This window comes from Mytilus trossulus, chromosome 3 (genome assembly GCF_036588685.1).
Source record: "Mytilus trossulus isolate FHL-02 chromosome 3, PNRI_Mtr1.1.1.hap1, whole genome shotgun sequence".
Lineage (NCBI taxonomy): Eukaryota > Metazoa > Mollusca > Bivalvia > Mytilida > Mytilidae > Mytilus > Mytilus trossulus.
Window position 1 is genome coordinate 4,788,129 of NC_086375.1, and position 20,818 is coordinate 4,808,946.

General features: G+C 33.5%; 2 protein-coding genes across 2 annotated transcripts in view; both read left to right on the forward strand.

Annotated features, from left to right (window-relative positions):
• Positions 1 to 17,229, forward strand: part of LOC134709896 (ankyrin-3-like) — a 33,094-nt gene extending 15,865 nt beyond the window's left edge. Inside the window, exons 3-4 of the mRNA XM_063570023.1 lie at positions 9,681 to 9,954; positions 13,526 to 17,229. Coding sequence (XP_063426093.1) covers positions 9,681 to 9,954; positions 13,526 to 17,229 — 3,978 coding nt within the window. The remainder of the gene's footprint in view (positions 1 to 9,680; positions 9,955 to 13,525) is intronic.
• LOC134709182 (ankyrin repeat domain-containing protein 50-like) lies at positions 17,148 to 19,221 on the forward strand. The gene has a single exon (XM_063569360.1). The coding sequence runs from the start codon at positions 17,299 to 17,301 to the stop codon at positions 19,168 to 19,170; it is 1,872 nt and encodes a 623-aa protein (XP_063425430.1). The 5' UTR covers positions 17,148 to 17,298; the 3' UTR covers positions 19,171 to 19,221.
• The last annotated feature ends 1,597 nt before the right edge of the window (positions 19,222 to 20,818 follow it).

Here is a 20,818-nt window from a genome sequence, read left to right on the forward strand (position 1 = left end):
CCTGTAATTAAGTGGTTGTTGTTTGTTTATGTGTTACATATTTGTTTTTCGTTCATTTTTGTTTTATATATAAAGAAGGCCGTTAGTTTTCTCGTTTGAATTGGTTTACATTGTCATATCGGGACATTTTATAGCTGACTATGCGGTATGGGCTTTGCTCATTGTTGAAGGCCGTACGGTGACCTATAGTTGTTGATATCTGTGTCATTTTGGTCTCTTGTGGACAGTTGTCTCTTTGGCAATCATACCACATCTTCTTGTTTGTATATATATATAATTCAAGCAAAATGAAGAAAAGAACTTGGTATTAATGTTCTACTTGATAAGTAAACATGATGAAAATACTAAATGAGTTTAAATATTATAATCCTAATGAAATGTGTATGATATCACAATCGCATAAATTTTATAAATACTTTGCTAAAAACTAATCTATCATCTTCAATTTCATCAACAATAATATTCATCATTTTCTTGAAATAAAATGTGCGCAGTCTAACAACATGCTCACATACATATTGTTCATCATATGGTACTTCAGCCGTAATTGGCACAGTTTTTTGAAATGTTGGACCTTCAATGCTCTTCAACTTCGTACTTGTTTGGCTTTATAAATATTTTGATATGAGCGTCACTGATGAGTCTTATGTAGACGAAACGCGCGTCTGGCGTACTAAAATATAATCCTGGTACCTTTGATAACTACTTCAATGAACGGAAATTCATCAGGATTTAGCCAAATTAAAAGTTTACATTTTCTTAGTCCAGTGCAAAACATAGTTAACTGAATTTGCATAAAAAATCCTCGATTCCCTTTCACTTTTAAAACTAAAATACCATTGTTATTCATATGAACATCATATTTTTGACCTGTGAATAGTTCATTCAATGTTGTCCACTTGGCAGAAGGTACAGGACTTTTAATTTCCAGCCATGTGTCGTCATTTAAAATGCCATCCGGACTTGCAGATAGCCAGTTCTCTTCTGATAATAAGTATGTTCCCTTTTCAACGACACGGTATCCATTTGTCAATAAATACTCCTTAGCTGCAGTTTCACCTTCTTGGTCGTGCTTTGTAAATTTATTACCTACAAACTTTGGATGAAGATGTTCACGAATAAAGTTTGTACAGTCTGTGGTTTCCTTAATCGGAACTTTGCTTTCGCTGCTTGCAGTTATTCGAATTTTTCTTGCGTCTTTCCACAGAACACTTAATTACTGGTTAATAGTGTCAGTTTGTAATTTTACAGTACGGGCCAAGCTGACAGCAAGATATTTAGAATATAAGGATGAGCACCTTTGACAAGAACTTAATGAATCAAGTTCAACATGGTCTTTAGGAATGTTCTCTTTAGCGTCTGTTTTGCTGACGAAACTTTTATTAATTGTTGTTCCTTTTAGATTGAACAAGGGGAGAAGGGGAGACTGTTCTACAGCTGTTCTAAGTTCTTGGGAAGAATAATACATTGGTGTGTCACGAACACCTGGAGCATTTACATTTAAATCTTCAAGTAAATGTTCACCCTGTTTTGGTTTTTTAAACACTATGTTTGACAAAGGCCTTGGCTCAATGTTTCTCTTGGTACCTCTATTCCATATGGCATTGTCATATGTAGAGATAGCACCAGTCATGTTATTCCTGACTGCATGTTCAACCTTCCAAAGCACTGCACCTACATGACTACAGGATAGCCCTTGCCCTGCCATACAAGTACACCATCCTTGTTCAACGGTTCCGTCCATAGAACAAATGACATAGGCTTTGTTCACCCGACTAACTGTCTGGGAAAGTTAAAATCGTTTTTGTAAGTTAGCCTGATAGATTACTGGATTAGGTGTACCTTGCGATCCCTTTGCAATGAATTTCAACCAAAGAAAGCCATCAATCTCAGACCAAGACTTGGAGTGATTTAGTGATACACGTAATCTAAATTGTCTATCATACTGGTAAACTCTCTCAAAAGGATCTGATATAGAATCTCTTATGATTGACATGTACGTAAACAAGTCTTGTGCTAAGCTAGCATGCTTTTGAAGAAGTATTTAAAAAAAAATTGCAAAAGCTTCAGTCCATAAATCAATGTTATATATAGTATTGACCTTTGGAGGTTTATTGGGAATGACAAGCATTCCATTTTCAACAGTAACACTTTGTTTCTGATCCACATTGCTATAATATTGACTATTTTGTTTGAGCAGATTACCAAAATCAACATATTCAAAATTCCAATTTGTTTTCTTTTATTATTTGAGAAACAATTATATTAACTTCATTAGCACATGGCATTAACAAGGGACCAGTATTATTAAAAGTATTACCCGGTCCAGCCTGAACTGCCGTAGTTTTCAGCTGTTTCTGATGTGGAAGCTGATTAATGGGCTCCACAGGTTGATATGCTTGCTTGTGCTCTGGCGCAGCACGCCTTCGATTTCCACGTCTACCTCTGTTGACCACTTGGACAACAACATCAGGGACGGGTTCCTCTTCAGGTGCAGGTTCTTCATGAGGAGCAGGTTGTTGAACCCTAACGTCGTTGAATCTGGGCCGTTATCTCCGACGATATTCATTCCTTCTCCTAGGCATTTTATAAATGAAATAAATATTAGTATAATGTTTATAAATATATAAAGATTTTCTAATTTATAAGGATCTGCTTACCCTTCCGGAGCACCTGCGATCACCCCTAGTTTTTCGTGGGGTTCGTGTTGTTTATTTTTTTATTTTTCTATGTTGTGTCATGTGTACTATTGTTTGTCTGTTTGTCTTTTTCATTTTTAGCCATGGCGTTGTCAGTTTATTTTAGATTTATGAGTTTGACTGTCCCTTTGGTATCTTTCGTCCCTCTTTTATAAAACAGATTACATTGATGCCTCGGTTGCATATAGATAAAATCGTTAATTTAACAACTGTTCCGTACTTGAAATATATATACAATTATAAATGTGTATATAAGTACGCATCTTAAGACAGCTAGAAGTGTATAATAACCCGTAGTAATTTGGGCAGCAGTTGTAAATGCAATATATTTGTAATAATTGGGCGTTCCATTACTTAATAACAGGTGTGATATAAGTGTCAATTTATAATATCAAATTTAAAGACGGCTATATACATGTATGTACAATAACATCGAGCAACAACAAATGGAAGTTTTTAACGACCTTGACTGGCTATACAGCCCTTGCACGGTCGGGACATCGAGCAAACTGAACAGCAGTTGATTTTATAATTAAATAAATGCCGTTACATTTCTATTCTTGTGCAATCTTGAAAAGTACTCGTGGAATGAAAATTTAGCGAGAGCACGTGCTTATATATGACCATAGTCCACGAGGCGCTTCAAATCATATTCTTTCGTATGTTTAAACATGGAAGTATTATATTGACAGGAACTACTACGACCCGACTCCAAACGTTTCATCTGCGATGCCGCGCGCAATTTAATGACATGTTAATTAGCTTGAAACATGGCACGTTTATATATTTACATACCAGCGTGTGGTGCCCTACAATATTGTCATTCTCGGTTGCTTTCGGGATTACGGAAATAAACGAAGATATCGAAAGTTGTGATAAATTCTTAGGAAACAGCAATCGGCAAACCTCGGCAGATTCCGTTACCTTACATCTGCATATGTGTGCCGATTGAGTGATTGATGGATTAATTAATGCGAGTCATCATTAATTCTATAGAAAAACACATCGACGATGGAAATTTGTACCAAATTTATTGAATAAATGCCCCATTTTTATTGATTTATTTTTCGATAGAAATTGGACCATATGTAATATATATCGCAAGTTGTGATTATATGATAACTACTGTTTACTCCACTGAGTGGCACACATTTCCTGCATATTTAAGACGATTTTGAAAGATCGTTCTGATAAATTCAAAAGATCAAAGAGATTTTAGATAAATGTAGGAAATATTAAGCTTCGCTCTAAATCCAGGGTAAGATTATTGAATGGTATATACGAATGTTCAGCTGAACCCCGATGTGTTGAAATATTTTGTAGTACTGCGACTCAAGGATTTGTATAGACTTTTAGTGACATTATACAAATTCTTGTGCGACTGTTCAATAATATTTACTAGTATCATTTGGACGGTTTCATTTGGTCAGATAGTGATAACATATTTTAGGGGAAAGAAATGTATTATATAAATAGCTATATAACCAGAGACATATATACACAATGTGTATATATGTCTCTGATATAACGTAGTTAGATTTAGATCTCTGTTTTCTTCTGCTGTATTTTGTTGATTGATACTTGCTCGATTAATTTTCGTATTGTAAACCGGAAATTTCTACTTTCCAGGATTATCCAGTAACTTAACCATATATATTTCTCTAAACTTCACAGTTTTAATATTTATCAAATATATTTATTGTTAACCTCACGGTGGGTATGGTTGTCCTGCGAGAGAACGTACTGTGCTGGTGATTCGGTCCTGACGGGTGCTGGTGATCAATGAAAAAATGTAAACAAAGACGAAAATGATGGTTTTTGACGTTTTCACTAATAAAAAATGGAAGAAAACAGTTTTTTTCAATTTTGTTTCTTATGGGTTCATATATAAACCATTGAAAAGTTGACCCTCTAAACTGTTTCAGTTAGCCTAACACAAAAATGCTCATTTTCAGAAAATCTCAAACTGAAAAAATAAAACAAAAATGCTCATAGAGTCCGCTTTCTATACCGCAATCCACACGACAAAACTATTTTGTAAAAAAACATTGCAATTTATAAAAATTTAGCATTTTCTCAATTTACTCATGTCCTGATACTGTGCTGGTGGGTCCTGTCATTGTGCTGGTGGGTCCTGATACGGTGCTGGTGATTTTGGATTAGAAGTTGGTCATATTTGAACAAATGTTACAAAATCAATAAAATTGGGCAGCTAATTGTTGTCAATAGGATCTATTACTCCTATTTAGCTCTTGTGCATCCATTTGGCTGTTTAATATGTGTTTTCAAATGATCGTAACTTGTATAACATAATTACATAAAAGGGCAACATCTTTCGTCCAATATCAGAGAACAATATATAATATCTAAAATAAGAATAGTTTTATTAATATATTAAATGCCCCTTACATTGATGCCTCAACAATGATCAAAGCCCATGCCGCAAAGACATGTTTGTCAGCGCTCCGCATACCCCTCCCCACTTCCACCCAACCAACCCTCCTCATTTCCTCCTTCATTGTTACAGTGGTGTACCAACACAACAATTTATCACATTAAATAATTACACAAAGACACACATTATTGAACAACTAATGCTCGCAGGTACTGAAAGCTAGTTCAAAGCCGCATTTTCAAATAATAGATAAACCATGTTCTCATATACCAAAATCTCAATCGTGTTGATTAAAAGTCTCAAAACTTAAGTTCACATTTTAATGTTTGATGAGCGGCAGAAATTTGAAAGTGTGCAGTGAATCTTGTGCTCACAACAGCTATTGTCATAATTATGTTTACATGAGACTTATAAAGGAATTAAGAAGGTACCAAGAAATGTTTTACAGTTCAATTTAATGATCATGAATGGAAGGTGAATGGAAACTGTGAGGGTCAAAATCTTAAATTGCTTATAAATATTGCTGGACCCAGTTTCGTTATCTGATCTGAATTTTCTGAAATGTGCAAGGTGGAAAGACATTTTGATTTTTTTTACTCGGAAAGTTTTGCCCTACTTGCTTGAAGATTTGCAATATTAAAGCCGATTTCAATGAGTGTGAAGACAAAGGGAATATCTTTGGTTATATTGCTTGATGAACAGAAAAGTCATTGTTAGGTTATGTAAACTACCCTACTTTAAGAGTATACTAGTCCGACAAATGACACATCTTTCTATCTGTAGGACCAGGCTACTTCGAAAGGAGGGTACAGTTTAGCTTACAAGCAAGCTAACCAAAGATATTATGTTTGCCTATATACTCGATGGAATCGGCTGTAACTAAAAACTCGAATATATTTTAACAGACAGTGGTCATATTTGTTGATGAATATTGTTTTTCCTAGATTCACTCTTGAAAAATCATTTGGTAACATTTGGTCAAGTAATTTCAGAAAAGATCTTTTTGTAATTGCGGACGCCAAGACAATACATGAACCTCACACGACCCCTCGACACAGGTGAGCTTATATATGATCTTAAAGCGATTCAGGTTGATAACCATTTGAAATTAAGCCAGTTTTTGTGTGGGTGTAGATTTGTATTGTTTTAAACTGGACCTTTTAAAGTTAAATGTAGGTGTTTTATCTAAGAATTTCTTTTTTAAACTCAATTGGTAGTATGAAGCTATTGATTGATTAATTGTTGGTTGCTTAACGTCCAGTGGCAAATATTTCATGCATATTCAAGACGAGAATAAGTTCACAATAAATACAATAGGTAGGTCTTGTCATAAAAGAGGCCAATAGTCGTGGATATTTGGACTGCCACTGGAAAATGAGGATGTATTGGATAGGAACAGAAATTTTGCCTTGTAGCAGGCCACCTACGGACCCATCAAAGAGTTGCTGCAAGGGTTATTAACGTGCAAAGAGCGTGTCACTCTCTTTACACGAGACATAGGATTTAACGTCCCCATTCTGACCGGACGCGACTGCGAACTTGATACATCCCGCACAGCCAAACGGACGCCCCACTTCGGCAAGCGTTTTACTGCCGGTCAGGAGAAGACCAAGTGACCATATTTCTATTTCCCAGTAACCCTTGGGGAATTTTGAAATGCACAATTAACAAAGCAAACGTAAGTTTCAAATACTTTTAAATAGATTTTTAAGGATAATGTACCCTTGCGTTGATCCCATGCTAAACCTTTACAAACGTCTGCGAATTTTCTACAAAAATAGTGATTTTCTTTTCACCAAATTCTCTTTTTCTACTAAAAACAGTAATGAACTATGAATAATAATGCTTTGCAAGAAGTTTCCCCTTGATATATGTACAAAATTATGTCTCTATTATTCATTGTCTGTGCTGTTTTGATACTTTTGCAGTTTGCACATTTCGTAATTGACAAGCCACAGGAGGGGTCATAAACCATACACAAAAAGATAAAATATTGATCTGAGTACTTAATTTGCATCTCTGAACCCCCACCCCGGTTTGTTTTTTAGGAGGGTGTCTAAAAATGATCGATTACAGACAGCCGAGTACGCATTTTACTTTCCAGGCGTGTTTACGTTGATTGTTTGTCCTGAAAACGGATAGATGGATACAAAAATGTTTGATATATCTGGCTTTAGATTCGTTTTTTTAAAATATAAATTAAGGCTACATTTAAATATAATAATACTAAGAATTCACAATATAAAAAAATGCAGAAAAAAATGGACTACAGAGATGGTGTGTTTGACACACAAAACTTAAAAGCTTAGTGATATTATCAATATTAAAATAAAAGTGTATTTTAGTTAGGTATTTTTTCCATTTACTCATTTTCAATTATAATTAAGGCACATTTGATTTTTATTCATAAAAATATTTAAATATAGTAAAGTAGGACACATTGTTCACTTCCTCCCCCGTAATTCTTTATCAAAAATATTTATTTATTTTGGAATTTTGAAATGAAAAAGCTAAGAAATCTTAGTTTTGTTTATAGTGGTCTCTAGGTTATCTCGTCTTTATTCTCTGATATATTCTAGTCTGCCTTTTCATAAAATAGTGATTTGTTTTAGTGTTCTATCGAACTTTCGAGAAAAAAAACCTGATAACCGTTCAGACAAAAAAGTTATGTTGAAAAAATCTTACAGATACAGCAAGTGATTATTAATGGCTATAAAATACATTTTCTTTAAAGATACAACTTTTTAATCTTACGGGAAACTATTCCAAGCTTACAACTTTTACTGCAACCTCGCTCTTACTTATCCCCCCCCCCCCCCCCCCCAAAAAAAAAAAAAAACCAAACAAACAAACCCGCAATACTATTGTCATTCTTATAGTCAGCACTCAATTGTTCACAAAAAAATGTGATTTAAGCTGCTAAAGACATATGATTCAAACGCTCAGAAAGTTTTTTGTTCTATATTTTTTCTCTCCATTTTTGTGCAAAACGGTAACCTTTTACATTTTTATTTAATGGGTTTTTGTTGAAGGTATTACGATGACGTATGGTTATTAACACATACTTCCTTTGGTTTCTTAAGGAAACTTGTCCATTGACAACAAACATACCACATCATCTACTTTTTATAAGTATTGTATATATTACAACGTATTTTGGTGATCTTGCAAAATGATTATAATCCCGAAAATCGTAAACATATTTTCTTATCTTAAAAGGGGACAAGAAGGGTTCCATTAACAGACCAATAAATAAGATTACAGTTAATTTAAAAAAAAAATAAAAAAAATAGGGGTATTTTTTCTTGCATAATAACAGTAAACGGATTCAAAACAATGTCAATTTCAAGAAAGCAGGCAACAGTTAATTAGTCAATAACAGTACAGCATCAATGATCTTGAATATATGCCACTTTTAACTAAAATATAAAGGCACAGAACCAGGACATCGGAGCACAGAACCAGGACCGTTTTTCTTATCACCAGCACCGCGTCAGGACAATTCCGTTAAACGAACTTGCACGACTTTTGCAATATAATATTGTTGTAATATACTTTGCATGGTACTTATGACGCATCAGAGAAAAGTTAAGCAACAAAACAGTCGTTGTATTGCCGTTCTGATACAATGTTAACAAACCCACCAGCACAGAATCAGGACCCACCAGCACCCGTCAGGACCGAATCACCAGCACAGTACGTTCTCTCGCAGGACAACCATACCCACCGTGAACCTGCGGTAACCGGAACACACGTTAATCGCGATTTAAAATTCACCCACAAACTAATAAAATAATGTCCCTCACTATTTCAAATCGTTGTAGAATAATTAGTTCTGGGCCGATTTTCATTTTTTATGCATCAGTCGATTTGTTTAAATAAGTTGTTCACGAATAATTTACCTACGCGATTGAAATAAGTAAAGGTGTTTTCATACAGGTAATATTGTTAAGCTGTCTCGATTAAAACCACGTGATTGATAAGAAGTATCTTTGGTCAATTTATGACCGCGGCATCGCAGATAGTCACAAAAGAAATTAACGACAGCGTACTAATTAGACAGTTTCCATATCTTTTCTACAGGGCTACCCGGGTTATAAATAAATGCTAATTAATCGTTGTAGTTCCTGTCAATATAATACTTCCATGGTTTAAATATATGGTTGTAATTATTTAAATGGCAAAACCTAAATAATGGACTGACGTACGTTTGAAACACAATAAACAACTAAATGTATTTCTAATGCAATAAATCAATTTGATTATTAGATCATTAAATTTCAATATAATTGATGCTTTGTTGCATTGGTGTTTAATGAAAGGTCTTATCAAGTAATATCTGAAGCTAGGTAGCACGATTGATCAAAGTGCATGGGTAAAAGTATGTTTTATTGCTGGTCGTATCAGCCTAGCATGCATCTACTTGGTCACTGAAATCAATTAACAAAAACGTTATTAATATTATATTTTTCTGATGTAAATTGTGGTGTTACTTAAATACGGATATCAAATTAAAAAAAATATGCTTCAACAGTCTATCCGTAACATTTTCGAGTTTATTATTATTCAAATCATATATTTTACAGGCCATTGCTAGACTAGGTGGGCCACAAATGAAACAGGAATGTGATCAACTAAAATCTAAATTTTTAGATCAGACCAATCTTGAAATAATGATGGACATCAAACGGTCAAATGATGAAATCAGGGATTTAAAAGAATCATTTGAAAGTCTAAAGCTGTCACATACTGAAATGAGGAAATCCCATGAATTATTACAAGAAGACCATGCTGTTGTTACAAAAGAACTTCAAGAGATAAAAGCCTCTCAGAAGGACACAGTACCATGGAATGTTAGAGGTAAACAGTGGGGTCTATATAAAGTCTTTATTTTGGAGGTTAAGTTTAATTTTTGATCATTTGAATACTATTCTGTTAAAATCCGTAAGAAATGCCGCAATCCTATATCCATACTTATGTCTTTTGAACATTTGACGTTTTCAAAGAATGCCTAAATACTGTCAACTGTACCGATGTTTTTATCAGAGGAGTACTTATCAAATGGATATCTCTGAAGTGGTGTGCGATGAATGATTTTTTTTTATTACTTGTAATTAGCTATGAACTAGCTGTCAGTAGCTGCGAGTAATCTGAGATCTGTATTTAGTGTCATTTTGTTGTTGGGATGTACAACATGTACAAGTACCCGGTCACATCGACTCTGTGTTATTGTTGGATGTATTTCTATTTATATCCATCGGATGAGCTAAGCCTTTTTCAACTGATCTTTATTGTTCATTCTTATGTTTTACTGTTACATCACTGTCCAAGGTTAGGGGAGGGATGTGAATCTGGTTACATGTTTTATCCCGCCACATTCTGTATGTATGCATCTGTCCCAAGTCAGGAGCTGGCAATGCATTGTTTGTGGTATTGTGCTGTGATACATATTTGTTTTTCGTTAAATTTTTTATTCACAAAACAGGCCGCTAATTTTCTCGTTTGAATTGTTTTTCATTTGTCATTTCGGGGCCTTTTATAGCTGACTACGGGATTTGAGGTCTGTTCATTTTTGAAGACCGTACGGTAACTTTTATTTGCATTTTATGTGTCATTTAGTCTCTTGTGAAGAGTTGCATTATCGGCATTTATGGGCGTTTTTTAATAAAAGCGTAACTTTCAGGTTAAAAAAATGGAAATTGAACTTGTCTAATTAGTATATAGTTATCAAAGGTACCAGGATTATAATTTAATACGCCAGACGCGCGTTTCGTCTACATAAGACTAATTTAATTTCAAGAGTTATTTTGAATACCTCTATTATAGACCTGTTTGTAAACAAAAAGTGCAATCTTAAATACTCTTTAAAATGATATTATTTTCATAATTTGTGTACTGTTTCGTAGGGGACTTTTCCCCTACAAAACTGCTTTTAAACACACATATTATTGCAATTTTAAATGTTTCCTATAGACATTCCAGTTTGTTTACATCATATACTAGAAAAATCTCAATTTTTTTCTGAATTGGAGAACCATTTTTTATCGATAAAGATTAGACAGTACTTCACATATGAAGGTACAACACATGTTACGTAGTGGACATTTTGATGCGTCCGTAGTTGACAAAACCGTTTCGAAGTGGACAAAAAGTTTCGTAGTTGACATCAACCCTACCCTATGTTAATAAAAACATAATACAAGTTACATAAAACTAACCCTTGTTTTTTGTTTTGCACGAATATAGTTGAAAAAAGAGTAAAATAAGACTGCATGGTAGTGGTAGTGTCCACTACGAAACGTTTTTCTCCCATACTTGTTTCGTAGGTGACCGTTTCGTAGGGGGCATATCCACATGTTTTATTTTTTCCCCACAATCCCTATATTGCCATAGTTACAAGACTGATTGTAATCATCAAAGCATGTATTAAGCTGTACACTGATATTTTTTTCATAATTTTATAACCAGATACTGAAGGAGATTTGACCCGTTTCGTAATGGACATTAAAAAAAATACGGTTTCACTCTAGTCCATTTGATGTGCTCAATTTTTCTTACCAACAATTTAATTGCCGTTATAAAAGCATCACTTCTTTTTTAAGACCCTAATGTTTATATCTCTTGCAAACATAATTACATAGATTTTATAAAACTGTTTATTAGCAAATTTTAATGACTTCGTTTCGTAGTCGACATTTTGTCAGGGACACACCTTCTGAAATTAAAAATCCTATGTTAAAAGCCGTTTATTAAAATATGTTGGTTCTAAACATACTTATGAATTATTAAAGAACTTACATTAAGTAAAAATAACATTTATTTCTACATTTGTTTACGACATTTTAGAGTATGAATTTTGAACAGGCAGTCTAGGGACATGCCATTTTGGTTGTTTTTGGACCATTCAGGAATCAATATCTTATCAATCCTTCTAAAAAATAACTGTTTCTTTGCTTACAAATGTTAAATCTAATTCAATGTACTGACTGCACAAACAATTTCTTGCAAAGATCAAACACATTTTTTTAAAAGTGGCTAGGATAAGAAAGTACGTTTTTATTGAAAAACGCCCTTATACCACATCTTCTTTTTTATATTTGAGGCCAATTCATTTGAATAAAGTAAAAATTGAGGAACCCATAAAAAACATTCATGAGAAAACAAAGTATTTAAAAATAATATCTAAAAAACTACAACAGAAAATGTAATCAGAAAAAAATGCGTCAATAATAGAAAAGATGCTAATCTTATTCAAATCATTGAAGAGCTAGTAAGTATTTTTTTTATTGAAATAAAGTCTAAACATTGAAGAAATATCCATTTTAAAATGGACACCCGATTATGAAATGAACATAATTATAAAAACAACAATACGTCGAACACTGACATGGTTATAATTATAGATTATATACTGTTTACAAAACTTTGAATTTTTGAAACACTAAAGCTTTTCTACCTCAGAAATAGAATATCTTAGCTGTATTTGGAAAAACGTTTAGGAATTATGGTCCTCAATGCTCTTCATTTTCGTACTTTATTTGGCCTATATAACCTTTTTTTAATCGAGCGTCACTGATGAGTCTTTTGTAGACGAAAGGAGCGTCAATTGTTAATTTTAATCCTGGTATATTTGATAAGTTTATTTATTACATTATTGAATAATAATTATAACCGGGATTTATTTCCTCGAGCACTACCGCAATCTGCGAATTGATTCATATGTGTCTTTATTTTGGTTTACGTGTAACTCAAATTCTTTTTTCTGTTGCAGTTTTGTGAACAATTCTTTATATGCTCCGCATCGCATTTTTTGTTTTTTTTTGTGTGTTATTATTTCAAAAATTGCCACTTGGTAATGTCTTCTCTTTTTTATTGGTATGTACACGACTCTTTGTTTCTTATAACTTCAATTTAATACTAGTAAACAGCTTTATATATAAAATACAAATCCTTTTTTAAAAAGACAATATGTAAAGCTTCTAAAAATCCAATTATGTCTTCATTATTATTTAAAAAAAAGGATTATTTGAAAATTAAAGATATTATTTTGCCCGAAAATTTAGTTAACGAACATTAACAATAACTTCTATATTGCGTGAATCGATAAATAAATGCAACATAATGTGCACCGATAATTAAATTATTTCACAAAAACTATCCCAGAAATCTGGTGATGCCTGCTTTGCTTTGCAAAATGGAACAATAAATACGCAAACACTTCTGGTAAGAATGAGGAAATTTAATTCAGAACATACCAACTAAAGTCATTGTTTATTTGTTCTCGTCATTATGTGATCGGAATGTTTACGGCTAGCAAACTTACAAAATCGTCTTTTTCATTTTAAAAAGCTGATAACTCTGCCTCACTGGAAATAGAGATAAAGCTATGCCACTGTGAAATAAAGTCACTAATCTTTGTTTTATATTGCAGCACAAATCAACAAAAAACTGGAAGACTGGAAGAACAATGCCCGCATGTTTATAATCACAAGAGCTGCAAAGCAATTGCTGAAAAGTATAAAGGAGAATAGTTGTGTAACTATTATTGCTAGTTCTGGAGTAGGAAAGACAGCGACACTCCAATATGTTGCTTTACAAATGTTAAATGAAGAATATGATGTTATAATAGTGTCTGATCCAGGAGACATTATTAAGTTTTACAATCCAAATAAGAAAACATTGTTTGTTATTGATGATTTATGTGGGAACTTTTCTGTTGACCAAAGTGACATTAAAAGTTGGGATCCAATAATTGGCAGTATAAAAGAAATCCTTATAAAAAAGCAAACAAAAATAATTGCAGCATGTCGATTACAAGTCTTTCAGGATGAAAAATTTGGTAGTTTATCAGTTTTTAAGTCATGTGCATGTAACATGTTATCAAAGGAAATACGTTTGACGAAAATTGAAAAAAAGTTGATAGCAGAACTTTATATGAAATCAAAAGCGCCTGAAATTGCTGACTATTATGATTTGTATGATTGTTTTCCACTTTTATGTAAAATGTTCCATGATAATCCAAATTTTAATGTTGCAAATTTATTTCAGAGACCATTTTCAGTTTATGAAGCAGAAATTGACAAGCTAGTCCAGATGGGGCTTTACACTAAATATTGTGCTTTGGCTTTATGTGTCATGTTCAACAATCAATTGAAAGAAGAAATATTGATAAAAGATGTGGATACAGAAACCAAAAAAATCATTAAGAACACATGTCAGGCATGTAAACTGGAGAGAGGAACCTCACTGTTAGTTATACGGGATGAACTTGACTCATTTACACATACATTCATAAGAAAAGTACAAGGAGATTTGACAGAGCAAGGTGAAAATTATTATAAAGCCATACATGATAAAATATTTGACTTTCTAGCTTACTACTTTGGACAGAAAATAATCGAATGCTTGATTAAGAATGCAGACAGTTGTTTGATCAAGGAGAGATTCTTATTAGAACGAACGGACGACATGGATCAGTATATCAATGTTGTACCGAAAACATATCATCAAATGTATATACAGAGAATGATTGATGACTGGTCCGTTGGTAAAGTTCAGGATATTTTTAGGAATATTAATATGAAGATACCTCAGTTCAGAGAGACATTTTTGGATAATTTGACCAAGCTTGATCCAACTATTCAGAGAAAATTGGCACATACCATAGATAATAAATACCCACTAAATGTTTATGATTGGTTTGTTGCTTTTAATAAATTTAAATACGACACTGTGTTATTACATTGTTGTTTATTAGGATATGTGAATTTGATCCAATGGTGTTTGAACAATGATGTTGATGTGGACAAATGCTCATTTGATTTTCAGTCACCTGTAATGATTGCTTCTGAACACGGCCATACAGACATTGTTAGAATGTTGTTGGATAGAGGGGTAGACTGTAATAGCCATGACTCAATGGGTAAGACTGCATTAATGAAGGCTTGTGAACATGGTCGTAAAGAAATAGTCAAAATGCTACTAGATCAAGATGCAGACCTGGAATGTCAACATGCGGATCTGTCACCTCTATTGATTGCCTGTGAAGGTGGTCATTTTGAAATAGTACAAATGTTAATACACAGAGGAGCAGACTGTGATACATGTGACAGTGATGGTCGTTCTTCTATTATGAAGGCTTGTGATGGTGGTTATAACGAAATAGTAAAAGTGTTGATAGATAAAGGCGCGAACACTAATATTTGTGACATAAATGGCAAGTCATCTCTACTAATGGCATGTAAACATGGTTTTACAAAAATAGTTAAAATGTTGATAGATGGCGGTGCAAACGTGAATAATTATGACAAAAAGGGTAAGTCACCTCTACGTGTTGCATGTAAACCTGGTTTTACAAAAATAGTAAAGATGTTGTTAGATGGAAGGATATACTACAATAAATCTGATGATGAAGGTTGTACACCTTTACTTAAGGCTTGTGAACATGGTCATACAGAAATAGTAAATATGCTGTTAGATGGAGGTGTATACTATTATAAATCCGATAATGAGGATCTAACACCTTTTATATCTGCTTGTACACACGGTCATTCAAAAATAATTGAAATTTTGTTAGACAAAGAAGCAGATTATGCAAAATATAACAAGTTTCACCAATCTCCGGTAATGAAGGCATGTGAACACGGACAAGAGGAAATAGTAAAGAAGATATTAAAAAAAGGGGTGAACGATTATGAATTAAACAATCATGGTATAGCACTTCTATTAAAAGCATGTAAATATGGTCACACTAATATTGTGAAATTATTGTTAGACCAAGGAGAAGACTTTAATAAGTTTGACATGTGGCACAAGTCACCTTTACTGTATGCTTGTGAACGTGGTCATACAGAAATAGTTCAAATACTATTAGACAAAAGCGTGGACTATAATAAATCTGACAAAAGGGATCAATCGCCAATAATGGTTGCCTGTCGATATGGTTATTCCAATATCGTTAAGATGTTGTTAGACAAAGGCGCAAACTATAATAAATGTGACAATCATTGTGTGTCACCTGTAATGAAGGCCTGTAAACACGGTCATACAGACATAGTTAAAATGTTGCTTGAAATAGGTGTAGATTGTGATAATCACGATATCTTGGGTCAGTCTCCTTTAATGAAGGCTTGTAAGCATGGACGTACAGATATAGTTGGGATGCTGTTAGATAAAGGGGTAGACTATAATAAAATTGACTGTAACGGATGGACAGCTTTTGCATTCGCTTGTTCTTATAATCACTCAGAAATAGTAAAGATGATGTTAGATAAAGGAGATAACTGTAATAAATTGGACAAATTTCGCCAGTCACCTTTGATGAAGGCTTTTATTCATGGACATATGGAAATAGTAGAAATGTTGATCAACAGTGTAGTTAATTATAACGAATGTGACAACATGGGAAATTCACTTCTTATGAAGGCTTGTTCCAGCGGTCTAACAGAATTTGTCCAAAAACTCTTGGACAAAGGAGTAGACCCTAATAAATGTGACAAAATGGGTCAGTCACCTTTGATGTTTGCCTGTAGTCATGGTCAAGTACCAATTGTAAGAATGTTGCTAGATAAGAATGTAGACTACAATAAATGTAACAAATGGCGTTGGTCGTCTGTACTGTATTCTTGTAAATATGGTCATCAGGAGGTGTTAAGGATGCTGATACTCAGCGGAGCAGACATTAATAGATGTGATAACAATGGCTGTTCACCTATTATGATCGCTTGTAAACGTGGACATAAAGGAATTGTTGAAATGTTGTTAAATAAAAAGGTAGATGTTATAAAATGCAATAATAAGGGGCAGTCACTTCTAATGTATGCTTGTAAATATGGTCGTACAAAAATAGTTAGAATCTTGCTAGATAAAGGGATAGACTACATTAAATGCGACAAAAAAGGTATGTCACTGCTAATGTATGCGTGCAAACATGGTAATACTAGTGTATTAAGGGTTTTGTTGGACAAAGGAGTAGTCTTTAAGTCTTGTTATGTTGATGGGGTTTCACTCATAATGCATGCTTGTGAAAATACGAATTATAAAATTGTAAGGATGTTAAAAGGAGCAGACTTTAAAGAACGTGACAGAGATGGTCGATCTATAGTGATGAAGGTTTGTGGACACATAAATGCATAAATAGCATGTTTGTTGATAGAGAACGGTGCAGATTTTCATAAATGTGACAGGTTAGGTGTTTCACCTTTAATGTTTGCTTGTGAACATGGTCACACAGAAATAGTTAAGAAATTGTTAATCGATGAGGCAGACTTCAATAAATGTGACATATTGGGTCAAACATGTGTCATAAAGGCATGTATGCAAGGTCATGAGGAAATAATTAGAATGTTGTTAGAAAAAGGAGCTAGTTATGAAGAAACTGATAGAACGGGTAAATCACCTATAATGAAGGCATGTGAACATGGTCACACAGAAATAGTGCAGAAACTGCTAGGAAAAGGAGCAGATTTTCATAAATGTGACAGATTTGGTGTTTCACCTTTAATGATTGCTTGTGAACATGGTCACAAAGAAATAGTAAAAAAACTATTAGACAAAGGAGCAGACTTCAATAAATGCGACAGATCGGGTCAAACATGTATAATGAAGGCGTGTATACAAGGTCACGAAGACATTGTAAGCATGCTGTTAGAAAAAAGAGCAGATTTCGAAGTAATTGATAGAACGTGTCAGTCACCTATAATGAAGGCATGTGAACATGGTCACACAGAAATAGTAAAGAAATTGTTAGACAAAGGCGCAGACTTTAATAAATCTGACAAATCAGAACAGTACCCGCTAATGATGGCTTGCGAAAATGGTCACCCCGAAATAGTATGGATGCTGTTAGACAGAGAGGCAAACTGTAATAAATCTGATGATCATTACAGCACACCTTTAATAAAAGCATGTAGAATGGAACGTACAGAAATAGTAAAATTGTTAATAGACAAAGAAGCAGACATTAATAAAAGTGATTTTGATGACTTATCACCATTAATGATTGCTTGTGAACTTGGTTTTACAGAAATAGTAAACATTTTATTAGACAAAGGGGCAGAATATATAAAGAACAACATTTTTGAAGAGTCACCTGTTATGATAGCTTGTTGCAATGGTAACACAAATATCATGAAGATGTTATTAGATCGAGGAGCAGACTGTAATCATTGTGACAGTGAACATGCCTCACTGTTAGTAAATGCTTGTGAAAAAGGGCATACCATCATTTCAAAGTTGTTGTTAGAAAGAGGTGCAGACTATGATAAAGTGGATAACAATTATCAGTCGCCGCTTATGAAGGCCTGTGAATATGGTCATACAGAAATAGTAAATATATTGTTAGACAAAGGAGCTGATTTTAATAATGTGGACTTTAACGACCAGTCACCTTTAATGACGGCTTGTGAACATGGACATACAGAAATAGTGAATTTGTTATTGACAAAAGAAGCAGATTTTATTAAATTGAATTTGCAAGATCAGTCAGCCCTCATGAAAGCTTGTGTGCATGGACATACAGAAATAGCAAATATTTTGTTAGATCGAGGCATAGACTGTAATAAAACGGACTGGAATGATCAATCACCATTAATACTGGCCTGTAAACACGGCCATATACAATTAGTTAAAGTATTAATAGAAAGAGGAGCAGACTGTGATAAATGTGACTACGAGGATCAGTCGCCTGTATTTATGGCGTGTGAAAGTGGTCATACTGAAATAGTTAAGGTGTTATTAGAGCAGGGATCAGACTTCAACAGAAGGGATTGTACTGGCCAGTCACCTATTAGGAAGGCTTGTGAACATGGTCATACAAAAATAGTTGAAATGCTGTTAGATAATGGTGCAGACATAGATACATGTGATGTGGTTGGTCACACACCGTTAATGATGGCTTGTATACATAGTCACAAAACAATAGTTAAAATGTTGCTAGATAGAGGAGCAGACTATAATATATGTGATAATGATGGCAAGTCACCAGTTCAAATTGCCTATCTGAATTCTCAGTATGAGATAGTTACCATGATTAATAAACATACTTTAATGGAGAAACAAGGCCAAAAGTCAACATGACATAAATGATGCACTTTCAAAAAGGACCTAGACAACAAGAACAAATGTATTTTTAAGTATTAAGCTATATCTTTGTTAATTGATTATTTATGATTTAACATGTAATGATTTCTTCAACGGAGTTCGATATCAATTTTATATTTCAATTGATAAATTAGATATATAAATACTGTTGTTAAAACATATGCTACTATTATTTTACAACTTTTCACAGTTTTGTTTAAAGAATATAAAATATTAATTTCATACATTCTTTTTAATGTAATTTTCTGAAGATGATACATTCTTGACTTTTAAAGTACGATATGACATTTATTCAACACAGTTATCAAATGAATAAGGATTTTAAGCCACGAAAACAATACTTATGGAGAGCTGTCTCATTGGCACTCATACCACATCTTCCTATATCTAATTAGTATTAGGGAAGCGATTGTGTTGTATTTTTTTGGTCCGTTCTTTCGTTCTATAGACTGTCATATAACCGTAGCACTATTTGGAACAACTTTTTGGAACTTTTTGTCCTCAATGCTCTTGAACTATATATTTGTTTGGCTTTCTAACTATTTTGATCTGAGCGTCACTGATGAGTCTTTGTGTAGACGAAACGCGCGTCTGGCATATTGAATTATATTACTGGTACATTTATTAACTAATTGCAGAAAGCATTCTGCAAAAAAAAAAAAACTAAAACAAAAAAAATATTTTCTTTTACGACTGCAAGATGCTTGCCTGAAGCTAGTTGATCATTCAAATTTCTACATGCATGAGCTAACTGCAAACAAGACATACCGGTATTTTGACTTTCATCCTTGAAAGAAACAAATTATTTTAGGATAGGATTACTGGCAGATGTAGGTCAAACAAATTTAACAATAACGAGGCAGCAATCTTACAATGCAAATAAAAAACTAGAGGCTCTAAAGAACTTGTGTCGCTTACCTTGGTCTATGTGCATATTAAACAAAAGACACATATGGATTCATGAAAAAGTTGTTTTGGTGATGGTGATGTGTTTGTAGATCTTACTTTACTGAACATTCTTGCTACTTACAATTATCTCTATCTATAATGAACTTCGCCCAGTAGTTACAGAGGAAAATATTTTGTAAAAAAAAAAATAGCATGACTGTTTGTGTACAATGGTGTAAAAAATCACCAATCCATTCCAAGGTATTATTGTCTATGCCGTATTTTTTTTAATTTGTAAAGTAACCTTTTGTGAGGGACTTTGTCAAAAGCTTTGGCAAAGTCCATCACAACGACATCAGTTTGTATGTTATATTGTTCTCTTGCAGGGTCCTGAATGAAAGATAGTAATTGTGTCTCACAAGAGCGTTTTGATCGGAAACCATGTTGTAAATCATATAAAATATTGTTTTTTTTTCGAGATGTAACATTACTTGACTTAAGCTATGATATGCTCCATTTTTTTGCAAAGTATACATGTTAGTGAAATTGGCCTATAATTTATGGCATTGGTTTTGTCGCCTTTTGTGAATTCAGGACAGACATTTGCATGTTTCCAGTCTGTAGGTATTTTATGAGTGTTAATTGATTTTTGAAAGATGAATGTGATGATCTTTCATTTCCTTTAATACCTTTCCACATAGTAATGTCCATCCTTAATGGGACAACTGGTTATTTT

Bases quoted from the DNA above. Each gene is read 5' to 3' on its own strand.
- LOC134709182 (XM_063569360.1), top strand. From the start codon at position 17,299: ATGTTTGCTTGTGAACATGGTCACACAGAAATAGTTAAGAAATTGTTA.